Below are 12,767 nucleotides of genomic sequence, written 5' to 3'. Positions count from 1 at the left end.
CATGGGTGATGGCTTATGGGTATTATTGGTGCCAATGACCAGACGGGAAAAACAATCGTTGATGAGATAAGTAGACCCTAGGGTTCCAGTAGAATTATTAGGTAAGGAAAGGTTAATGAGATTATAGTTATAAGAAAAGATCTTATGGAACAAGATTGACACTCTAGTAAGAGTGTTATTGAAGGATTAAAGGTAAAGAGTAGGACTCTGAAGTTACGGTCAGGTGTATGAGATTTCTTACCTGATGCATTCGAATAAATTTCGATGACGAAATTGTAATAAGGAGGGGATAGTTGTAACGACCCAAAATTTCTATTAAGGCTTAAGGGCCATGGCTAGTGTGCCGAGAGGGCATAATTGGTATATGTAAATAAATGATTATATGATTATGTGAATATGATTAAAAGCATGTGTTATGAATACTGAGTATGCATGTGGGCCCTGTTTTGCTTATAAGGGCATATTTGTAATTTTGGCCCGTTGAGGGCATAAACCTAATTATATGTGATAAATTGTTGAGACCACATTATTATGTGAAAATATTTACAGCATATGGCTCGAGACAGTCCTAGTGGGCAGATTGGAGAAATAGTCACAGTGGGGATTAATTCCTGGCTCGGGGGAGCCTGGGATGTTTTTGGGAATTTGGAAAATATATTGGGATTTTTAAACATTGGGAAAATAAAATGGTAATTAATTGGATGACGGGATTAATTGGTATTTAATTGGGAAACTAGTAGCTATTAGTAACCTAAGTATTAGTGATGTTACTGAAATATTGAGGGAAAGGTGGTATTTTTGCAAAAGGGTGAAAGGACCTAGATACCCTTATGGGTTAGCCTAGAACTAGGTTAGAGGGAAGGGTAGAGTAGTCTTTTGGGCTTGGAGTTAGAAAACCCATGGATGAAAGAAACCATTTCACGTTTTTTTCACTTATCTCCATAACTATTTAGTTCTAAAAGCTCTAGAGGAGAAATAAACAACAAAGCCTGAGGTAGCTGAATTTTTTAGGAAATTGGTAATAGAAACAAGCTGTAGAGGAGAATTAACAGCCATCAATCCTTAGGAATTTCGAAATTCAAGAAAAGGTAAGAGTTTCCTATTATGATTTTGGGTATTGCTTGCTGTTCTTGAGGAATGTGATTTAGATTTATGAAATTTGGGTTTTGGCATGAAGTTTTGAGGAACTTAAGCTTGGGAACTTGAGGATTGAAGCTTGGAGTGGCATTGGAGGCAGGCTAGGGTTGAATTCCTCTCTAAAGGTAAGGATTCCTTTAATTGTTTCTTGAGAAGTTTCTAGTTTAGTTCAAGCTTTGAGCAATTTTGGGTCATTGAGTGATTTTGAGTTTGGAGGTGAGGTTGGGATTAATTTTGATACATATGTGCTGTCTATGTTGTTTATTGGGAGTTTTGGGTCAATTTGGGACTTGGGTACACTTGGGAAGTGATTTGGGTAAGCTTGGGTTCAGAGAAATGGTGGAAAAACCAGAGTTCGTCTCTCGGTTCTGTAAGTAGCGCTGCTACTTGGGCGCTACAGCGCTAGGCAGGATTCAGGAGGGCTTTTTTTTTTCCAATTTTTGAGAATTTAGTCCAGGGGCTCGGGGGTCGATTCCACCACCCCGTTTGGTGGAATTGGACTCCCCAAGAGCTTGGGATTGGCCCCAAAGTTGGTTTACGGAATCAAATTATAATGAGGGTTCTATTTATGGCTTGTGACTAGGTTTATCGCCAAGGCTCGGAGCTAGGGATCATGCTCGAAACCATTTCATCTTCTTCGATTGGAAAGTAAAGGTAAGAAAATTGCACCCTTTTGTGTGGCTGTGATGGGACTAAGGGCTCCCTATATCTGATTACAATTGTTGTATGATTATGATATGCCATGTGTGTGAGCATGAAATAAACGGCCTAAGAGTGTCGGAATTGATATTTGCGCACAGGATGCGGCTCGACCATTGATAGCTGAGGTTAATTGAATAAGGGTAAGTAACCATTTGGTACCCTGTGTTTTTGCAAAGTATCATCTTGGTACCTTGTGTTTACAAATAATGCTCATTTGCTACCCTGCATTTTGAAATCGTACATATTTGGTACCCTACATTTTAAAATTGTACATATTTGGTACCCTGTATTTTAAAATTGTACATATTTGGTACCCTAAACTCAAATTTAATTAATAAAATTTTACCAATTTAATCAAATTACTCTCAATCATACGAGCTACAAATTATATATAACTGTAGACAGTTTGGTCATATTGACAAAATTTTATCAATTAGGATACAAAATATCTATGTTTTCAAAATACATGGTACCATATTAGTATTATTGAAAACAGAGGGTACCAGAACGATACTTTAAAAAAAAAAGGTACCAAATGAGTAAATTCCCATTAAATAATCACTGAGCTTAGCCTAAGTGAGCCAAAGTCAGTGGGTTAAACATTGGGCTCGGCCTAAGTGAGCTGGAGACAATGGGTTAAATAGAGGGTGCGGCCTAAGGGCGTCGACTCTGAGTACTATATAATGATTGTGATAAACTGTTGACTATGAATGTGTTTACTGTTATTAATCTGATGCTTGTGGCTTGTTGAATGCCTGAATAATAGATTGATGCTTCTTTGTTTGTCGTCACTGATTTTGTGCTTATTATGGTCTGCTATATATCTGGTTAATATCTTATGAATCATTTGATTGCCTGGAATGTTTATGCTATGGTATTATGGTTTTCTTGCTGGACCTCGGCTCACGGGTGCTACGTGGTGTAGGTAATGGCAAGGGTAAGATGGTTCAACCATGAGTTGGAGAGCTCTGAGGGCGAGGTGTACATTGTCAACTGCTCGGCTGCCACGTTCGAGGGTTTGTACAGGGACAGAAACCTAAAATGTAATTTTGCCATTAGATTGGCCTTGATTATTTATAACTTTTGGAGATTTTGTATATATGTCCTTTAAGCCCTGTTTTGGGGATCCCATGTACCAAACATTTGTTTTAATGAGAAATTGTCTGTTTATCGCCAAAATATTTTAACCCTAACTTGTTTATGATTCGAGGATCACATGTTCGGTTAAATGACTTTATTAGCAAGTCTTGCACTATTTAAAACACACAGTGTGACGACCTTGGTTATCCAGAGCGTTACATTTTTAGCTCGGGAACCCAAATGTTAAGGCTCAGGAAAGATTTTACCACCCGGTTTGGTAGAATCTAAGAACCCGGAGGCTAGAATTATATTCCGAAGTTATTTATTGGATTAGAACTTGATGGATGGCTATTGTACGCCCTAATTTTCCACGGGCTATTAGCGAGCTGAGATATGGCATAATTACATCAGCCACGTGGACACCACGTGGTCGGAGCTGCTGTTGCCAGGTCCGGCCTCTTTAGCTCGAGGTAGCCAAAGGTATATCAAGATTATTCAAGGGCCAAGTCAGAAATATGAAGACCGCGGGTCAAGAAGGCATCCAGCTCGAGGCACGAGCTGGAGTTGGAAGCTATGACCCTTTATAAAGTAAACCACGCAATGTAAACGTGCATATATCAGACATCACGTGTCTGATATATCCCTGAATTCTCGGACACGTAGCAGGAACGTGCGTGTTCAGGCACCCACGGCTGGGTTAGGCCGTGCGGCCCATTATCCCCCTTACCTATTGATTAGACCACACTTCATTTGTCAGGTTTTAGGAATTAACCATGAATGTCACAGAAGTGACATGATGGGTAAGAAGGTCACGGGATGACCCCCCTTACCAACTCCCTGGTGCCCTCTCCTATAAATATGGAGAGCCTGGGAGTTGCATGGGGTTGGACTCTATTGTGTAACGAAATACCCTGTAAAGAATACCAGAAATATACCAATAATATTGGCTGGTGGAGTAGAAGGATTTTAACCTTCGAACCACCTAAAAACGGAGTCGTGTCATCAGTTCATTTTAAGATCATTCATCTGTTTCGGTTCAGTATTCAACACTAATCCATTTCTCTTATTTTCTTAATTACCTGTTGGTGAAGAACTGCATCAACATCTATTATGAATATGTTGTGATTAGGTTTTCAACGAGGCTCAAGTTAGAGGACTATGCTCGGGATTGCGGTGCTCAAGAAGCTTTGGACACAGGTAAGAAAACTGCTGTACCCGTAGAGCAGGGCGTGGCTCTATTGTTTGTATTGCAGGGCGTGGCCCTATTGATTGAATTGCAGGGCATAGCCCTATTGTTTATGTTTAGTTTATGTTTAAATATATGTTTGATATTATGCTATGTAATGCATATTTGTGAGTGAACGATGAAGGCCGGGAACGGCGAAGGCCGACAACGTTGAATGCCGAGAACGGCAAGGGGACGGGACCGGCGTTGTAACGCCCTGGCTACCCCAGAACAGTTACGGTGAACGGTGGACCGGAAATTTGACTCACTACCTGAGTCCTTTGGTCAAAAACGTGCTCTAAGTGTAATTAACAGGTTAAGGTATAAAACCAATAAAAAGGAAATGGAGATTTTATTACAAACTGCTCTGCAGAGCTAAACAAAACGTTTACAAGCTGTTCTCAGTACAAAATGGTCACTACTGTTGTAAAGTTACAATCACGCCGACCTAAGCGGCAAAAATAGGGTAAACCCCCTAGTTCCTCTGAGAACACCTTGACCATGGTGGTCAAGCGGCTGCATATGTACACACCACCACATCAGCTCTCCACTCAAGGCTAGGTGAGCTTCTCTTTCCCTTTACCTGCACCACATAGCACCCATGAGCCAAGGCCCAGCAAGAAAAACATAACACTTTATAGAAATATTATCAAATGATTATCATTATAATCACACTGAGCATAAAGCTATCAAACAAATGAGTAAACACCACATGAGGTCCTGACAAACCACACTGAGTGACTGACAAGCAAGTCACTAATTCAAATGGGAGAGTGGCTGCTGAGTAAGCCACTAGCCTCCAAGCGCTTATTTCATTCGTCGACCCTCGGGGTCGGTCTGGCATTAATGCTCTCTGAGCCCTTCAATGCTGATAATTGATTTGATCAAATCTTGTTGGCTTGCGTGACACACGCTATGGCCGTCCTGACTAATAAGTCAGCTCAACATAATCAGTGCCCAGTACCACCGCCGAACCTGACTAATAAGTCACAGCTTCACAGTTGATACTAGCACCCTTGCCAAACCTGACTAATAAGTCAGTATCATGCACAAATGAGCAACATCTGCTAAGCATTCTATATTCAGTCCATGTCCATATTCTCACAATCAACATGCTTCATGAATGTCCACGCATGTCATATTTGGGGTGCAGTTTTCTTACCTTTGGTTCGAGCAAGAACGAATAAAAGAATAACCCTGAGAACGATCGACTTTCTGGTCCTTTAGCGGTTACCTGGTCATAACCAAATCATGGGATTCCATCAATAAAATGAATAATAAAAGGTTCCCAAACCAAAACCTAACCTCCGGGACCTCAAACACTACTCAACCGGGTAGTAGGTTCAATCCCGAGGCCTTAGGCTTGCATCCCCGAGCCAAAAAGCTAATTTTGGCCAAAAATGCCTTAAGGGCCGCGGCCCTCCTTGGCCATGCCGCGGCCCGCCCCTCAAACAGAGGCGCCTAAACCCAGCAGCCCCCAAGGGCCGCGGCTCACCCTGACCATGCCGCAGCGCAACACCCAGTTCAGCCAAAACCCCTGTTTTTCTTCCCTTGCGTTTTCCCTTGGAACCAACCCTTCAAACCCAATTTAAACACCACCTAAACCTCTTTCAAATACCCATTTAAACCTCCAAACATCACCCTTAACTATCCCTCAACATAACCCAAGTAAAACATCCCAAGAACTCCCCTTGATTCCAACTTTCCATGCCAAAATCTAAAGCTGAAAACTATGAACGAAAACAGAGCAAAACCAGTAAAACAATGGATAGAACTCACCTCAAATTCGAAACCAAACCCTCTTCAATGGCTGAACCAAGTCTATAACTTAAGCCCCTTGATTTCCTAGCTTAGTTCCACCCCTTGAGCTCAAAATCTCCAAAGAAGAAGCAAGGAAAATGAAGGTACGGGAAGGAGAAGAAGAGAACTCTGTTTTGGGTTCTGTTTCACAGCCATCTATACATCATATATATCCAAAACACAAAAGACCATTATACCCCTAGGTATAATAAAGCTTCTAAAACCAACGCAAGGGTAGTTTTGGTATTTTCCACTAATCCCGTTAATCATAACTAACGCTTCCCAATTCCCGTTAATCTCAATATCCTCAAACACCAATATTTCACATCACGTTACCCTTTAATGCCCGGTAACACTCTAATCATTAAAATACCCCGAGACTCACCCCGAGCCCCGAGCTTAAGCCCGTTATGACCAAACCGATATTCAACATTCCTTGATCGTCTCCTGTAGAATGGCTCGAACAAACCCACATCATAATGTGGTCTCAAATTATATCACCAACATGCGAATAAATAATCAATTCACCCTTAACGGGCCAAATTACCATCACACCCCTGTATAAAGAAATATGGACTCACATGCATGCATTTCACATCATATCATAATATAATCAACATATACATGCATTTTATCAATTAATAACATAATTAAACAAGTACGGCCCTCCCGGCCTACTGTTCACGCCGTTAAATACATCGGAGAATTTGGGGCATTACAGGCGTTGAGCACGCGGAGTGTAGGCCGTTAGGGTGAGACCCTCCTAGGATTCTGGAGACATCCTCTCGGTGAAGATCGCGAACCCAGGGCCTGGTAAAACACCTGGGACGGCATGGCCGCTATGTGTTTAGCCTGTCGGCTACTTTGTTATATGTTGTTGATAGATATGCATATGTTATATGTTTTGTGTCGAGTTTTCTTGCTGGGCTTCGACTCACGGGTGCTCTATGGTGCAGGTAAGGGCAAGGTAAAGGTCGACCAACCATGAGTATGGAGAGCGTGGAGTGACGGGTACATGTTCAGCCTGCCTGGCCGCCATGGCTAGGGTTATTTTTAGATGATGTAATGTATTTGGTTGATTTGTCGCCTAGGTCGACCTTAAATGTATTTTAAGATGTAAAGTATTTTTTGAACAGTATTTTGGATCCCAAATGTATAATTCTTTATGTTTTCAATGAATGACCACATTTTTATATTAAATTTTTCTTTAACGACTGTTATCACAGTTTAGCTACACTTTTAATCTAAAACCTCGATTAGCGAGCTAATGGTACGTTTTTTAACTCACTTAGTAACGGCTCTAAGGAACTAGGGCATTACAGCCACATGTTCCTTGGTGAAAACACGAACACCAAAGAAATTCTTGTATTTTTCAAAATAAACAAAATTTTCATATTGTTCAACACTGTCTTATGTAAACTCATTACTATTTAGATGTATTGTCATTTTGAGTGTACATTTTATTATTTATACCACTACTATGCTTTTATTTTATTTACATCATTTTTTTTAATAAACCAATCTATTATATATTAAGATAAACTAGAAAACTAATTTACAAGTAAACCAAAAAAAGTGGTACATATCTTCAACTATTGATGGGGTGGTATGATTCATTATTTTGAAAAATTAGTGGCACTTTTCTCGGTGAGAGAGGGAAGGCCCGTTTAAGCCCATTATCCTTGTTAAATGAAAAATAAAGGAGTTAAATTGAGTTTGTGGTTGTGTTTTTTTAGGGTTTAGAGAGAGAGAGAGAGAGAGAGATGGCGAAGTTCAATGTGATCCAGAAGAAGAAGAGAGCGCAATCGGCAGAGCGGAAGAGAGCCATTCATGGAGACCCATCTAGTCGGAAGTTGAAGGTGAAGCCCCAGAACCAAAGTGTCTCCGGCAAGCGCAAGCGCAAGCTCTTAAAAAAATGGCGCCGAGACCAGAAGGACGCCGCCGACAAAGGCCTTTTGACTATGCAAGATGTTGAAATGGCTGCTGCTGATGGTAACCCACTAACCCAACCTTTTATTTCTATATATGTTTATCTGATTCTTAATCTTCTCATTTGAATTCAAATTATGTGCTTGTTGTAGGAGAAGAATCATCTAAAACTGCCGATAAAACTTCTACCAAGTTTCCCATGAAGAGGGCTTTGAAACTTAAACAACAGCTCAAGCACAAAGGCAAAGGCAAGTTTGTTTAAATTGTCATATGCACAATATATTTACATGAATACAAATTACTTGTTTTGTTACTATAAATATGAAACTAATATTCTTTTAATCAATGAAACAACAGGTAAGAACAAAAAGAAATCATCCAAGGCGACTACTGAAGCTTCAGCTGATGCCATGCTTGAATAGTTGATCAAAGTAGCAACCAAGCATAAAATGCCTATTAGGGGTTGCTTCAATTTTAACTTCTTGATGTAAAATCATTTTCCCTTTACAGTTATAACTAGATTATTTGGTTTTTTTTTTTCCAAAGTAGAAAAATGAGGAAGTTTATATAATTTTAAGTCAAGATTTTGAGTGAACTCTTTAGTTGGTCTCTCTAGTCTCTAGTCTCTATATAAAGCATTGCAATTTTTTGCATTCAATTATGTGTCTTTACTCTTGTTTGTTATGTGGGAAAGTTAAGTGAGACGATGATGACTATTTGGTTGGTTGGTGCTCGTGACTGAGTATCTTCTTATTCTAAAATATTGAATTTGAAAGTTCATATTTCTTTGATGGTGGCTTGGCATTCTACTAGGTGGGCTGCTCTATGAATAATGTGATGATGATTTAAGAAACATATAACCCTGAAAGTCTGTAAAAATGAATAACCATATAAACACTATATATGCATAGTAAAAGTTGTAAATTCCTTCGGTCATCGTTACGGGAATTGGAATTTGGTGTATTCAATTTCTGCAATATGATGTTTGTGGTCGGCATAGAGGTTCAGCATTACAATACCGTGCCCCTGCAGAAACCTAACCTTTGGATCTTAGAATGAGATTTTTTAATTTTATAATATTAAGAAAAAATATATTGAAAATGTCAATTTTATAATATTTAGAATAAGAAAAAATATATTGAAAATGTCTCCAGTAAAATTAAAAAAAAAACAAATTTCTTAGAAGGAAAACAAATTTCTTAGAAGGGAACTTTTTAATATGTTTAGTTATTTGGAATTCAATTTCTCCCCCTATATATATATTTTAACAATTCTCCCCTTATATTTTTAGATGAAGAGATTTTATTTTCTGTTTAGAGTCGAAAAAAATAGGTATACTTTTTTAAGAAAGTAAGAATTAAAATTTTAATGTAGTTTTATAATATCAAAACAATGGTAAATAAATCCAATATTTTTTTTAAATAAAAAGTCTATTAAGAAATTTTAGAAAAATATATTTCCTCGGGTAAGATTTTGTTGGGTTTTATGTCTTTGTAAAACCATGTCGGACATGTAACACGATTTCATATTGTCAATAAAAGTAGTAGAAATCATTTAGTTTGACAACTGTGTTGCTTGCTTATTTTATGACATGATTATTGAAATAATACAAACATTTATAAAATCTCGAACATATAGATAATTATAATTATAGTGACTAAGTCACAGTGGATTTTAATTATAATTATATGTTCAAAAGAACAAGTCCTAAGATTAGATCAGTGCATTGTATTTTCACTGATTAGGCAATCTACGATATGATCTACTTACACATTTGGAGTGTGATGTCTTGTCCAAGGCATTGACCAAGTAGATAAGATCGGATGTATTTGGTTACATCGGACTAGGACCGATATTGATTATTGATTGATAAATAAGTATCGTTGTTATCAAATCTAACCAATGTCACAACGTTGACCATATGATAAGTCAATCTTAATTCTGAGTGATAATATTATTGTAACATCCCAAATTTCCTAATGTGGCTTAGTGCCTAGATTAGGGGGTCGGGAAGCAATAATTGAGCTATTATGTGAATTATATTATCATATAATTATGCTAGCATGTTAGAGATATTAAATATGTGTATGTGGGCCTGTTTCTTATAAGAAGAGTATTTTAGTAATTTGACCCGTTCGGGGAAATAAATGCAAATATGTGTTTGTGTGATTGAGACCACATTGTTATGTGGATATATTTGAGTTACTCGACGAGAGGCGATCCCGATGAGCAAGTTAGCGGAAAAGCCACAATGGGGTCTTAATACCCGGGTCGGGGTAAGCTTAGGGGTATTTTATTGATTTAGTACATTACCAGGAATTAGTGGGTAATGGGAAAATTTATTGGTAACCGTGTGAGAAAATTGGAAGTGGCGGGAATTATAGGATGTAAATTGTGGATAGCGGGATTTAAGGCAAATGACAAAGTTGCCCTTGTGAGTACTTGTTGTATAGGTTAAGGGCAAGGGGAAGTTTAGTCAATTCCACTTGGGGTTTAAGACTTGGCTGGCTGGATTATACTCAGAAGGTTTGAGAAATTACAGGAAACTAAAAGAAAAGAAATTCAGCAGCTCTCTTCTTCTCCCTCGTTTTCTCTAGGTGCCATGGATGCTTAAGTTGTTCTTGAGGAATTGAAGAGTAAAGTCTAGGAATCAAGGTGTTAGGCTTTGGGAAAACAGAGGTTAAGCTCAAGAGGTTCATCTCAGCTGAGGTAAGAGTTTTGAACTGTAAAATTGTTTGGTTTATTATGCTGAGATATTTAGAGTAAAGGTGTCTATGCATGCTTGATGATTGAGAGGTTGGGTTTGGTAGTTTGATAAGCTTTATTGTGATAATTGGTTGGGTTTTGTTGGTAAGGATGAATATATAAGTTGTGGGAATTAAATTGGAGGAGTGGGATGAAATTGGTTAGGTTTTGGCTGGGTTCGGTTGAAGAAAAACCCAATAATTTCTGGGTTCGTGGGGCTGAGCCGCGGCTCTTTTCTGGTGAGTTGCGGCCTGCGAAGAGAATTTTGAACCAACAGGGCTCGGAGGCAGGGGCGGGCCACGACGCGTGTTGGTTTCCAAGGAGGCCGAGCCTCTGGAATTAGAGGCAGGCCGCGACTCGGGTGTGAGGGGTCGCGACCCTTAAGGGGAATTTTGGCTTAAATGAGATTTTTAGATTGGGAACCTAACCATTTGGGCTCGAGATCGATTCTACTTCCTTGTTAAGTGGAATTCGATGTCTCGGAGTCTAAGAGTTGGTCTGCAAGTTATTATTTACCTGTTATTGATGGGAACTTCCTTATTACGGTTGTGACTAGGTTTTCGCTAAGCGCTTGAATCGAGGATCGTACTCAGAGGGTCGTCGCTAATAACCCGCATACGGACCAAAGGTAAGAAAACTACACCTGTTATGTGAATGCATGATTAGAGCTTAGCTAGGGCAATGAACATGATTATAATTATGTTGCGAATATCTAATTAGGTACACTGTAACATGCATAATTATGATTATGCTTATGACTGTTGTGTGAATGTATTATAATGCATTGTGTGATTATTTGATAGGTATGCTACGTGAAACATGTGACTGTCTGTTATGCCTGTGAAGCTTGGTTTGTAAACTAAAGGATTATTAGGGTGTTAAGTGGGGATCAACTTATTAGTTGAGAATATATTGAACTCTGGGAGACTCGCTTTATAAGTTGAGAGTCCCAAAGCTTCAACTTATAAGTTGGAGGCACGTGGTGGCTTAACTTATAAGTCAAGGGCTTAAAGAACTTAGTTTATAAGCTAAGATTGGCATAATGCACGCAGAGTGCAGGCCACCATGGTTGGGCCACCCTGGGAGTGCAACATGCACTTGACTAGTTCGGATGCCAACAACTTGAAAGAGAGTGCAACATGCACTTGTGTGACTCTATGGTCTCCAGTTTGGTTTAATGAATGTAACGCCCTGGATAGCCAGGACCGCTACACTGTATACTTATAAAGGTGCAAGACTTGCTAACCAAGTCATTTAGTCAAAACGTGTCACTAAACCATAAATGTGCTAAGGATGAAATGGTTTTGGTCTCAAAAGATACATTTCATATACTTAAACAAATTTACATATGGGATCCCAAAATGGAACAGTGTTTAAAGGTTAGTTTGCAAAATTTCCAAAATACAGACTACCATCAGCCACTCTAAGGAAAAATAGACATTTATAGCTTTTTTGTTCCTGTTATCCTCTCAACCATGGCGGCTGAGCAGCTGGTCATGTACATTCCGCTCACAGAGCTCTCCAAGTCAGGGTTGATCAAGTTTGCCCTTGCCTTTACCTGCACCACGTAGCACCCGTGAGCCAAGGCCCAACAAGAAAACATATTACACATCTCAACAATCATATCAAGAGAATAATTCATCAAGCATGATCAACCACTTAACATTCCACATTAATCACATAGCATGTAATCGAAATCAAAGATGCAACCAATCATTAATAATAGTAAAATCACATAATAACTAGGGCCGACAACTTAGGCCGCACCCTCTGTTTACCCCACTGACTCCGGCCCACTTAAACCAAGCTCAGTGCATAATAAGCTGTCATCGGCTACCAGTGGCCGAGCCGCACCCTGTGCGCAAGTGCAACCTTTGGCACTCTTAGGTCGTTGGTGTAATGCCCCAAATTCTCCAATATGTTTTAATGGCGGGATTAGTAGGCCGGGAGGGCCATACTTGTTTAATTATGCCATTAAATGAGTATATGCATGTTTATGTGAATTATATTATAATATGATGTTAAATGCATGCATGTGGGTCCACATTTTAATTACAAGGGTGTGATGGTAATTTGGCCCGTTGAGGGCATAATTATATATTTGTATGCATGTCGGTGGTATATTGTTGAGACCACATTATAATGTGGG

The 12,767-nt window shown here is 39.1% G+C and overlaps 1 protein-coding gene across 1 annotated transcript; it reads left to right on the top strand.

Moving 5' to 3' along the window:
• Window positions 1-7,666: 7,666 nt before the first annotated feature.
• On the top strand, window positions 7,667-8,664 carry LOC133798757 (uncharacterized). Its single transcript, XM_062237227.1, has 3 exons — window positions 7,667-7,936; window positions 8,026-8,121; window positions 8,231-8,664. Exons 1-3 carry the CDS (start codon window positions 7,708-7,710, stop codon window positions 8,293-8,295), a joined length of 390 nt encoding a protein of 129 aa, XP_062093211.1. The 5' UTR covers window positions 7,667-7,707; the 3' UTR covers window positions 8,296-8,664.
• The last annotated feature ends 4,103 nt before the right edge of the window (window positions 8,665-12,767 follow it).

This window comes from Humulus lupulus, chromosome 8, assembly GCF_963169125.1.
Source record: "Humulus lupulus chromosome 8, drHumLupu1.1, whole genome shotgun sequence".
Lineage (NCBI taxonomy): Eukaryota > Viridiplantae > Streptophyta > Magnoliopsida > Rosales > Cannabaceae > Humulus > Humulus lupulus.
Note: the sequence above shows the minus strand (reverse complement) of the source record. Positions and strands in the feature narration are given on the sequence as shown.

Bases quoted from the DNA above. Each gene is read 5' to 3' on its own strand.
- LOC133798757 (XM_062237227.1), top strand. From the start codon at position 7,708: ATGGCGAAGTTCAATGTGATCCAGAAGAAGAAGAGAGCGCAATCGGCA. The intron at 7,937-8,025 runs GTAACCCACTAA...TGCTTGTTGTAG, and splicing joins TGAAATGGCTGCTGCTGATG to GAGAAGAATCATCTAAAACT. The intron at 8,122-8,230 runs GCAAGTTTGTTT...ATGAAACAACAG, and splicing joins GCTCAAGCACAAAGGCAAAG to GTAAGAACAAAAAGAAATCA.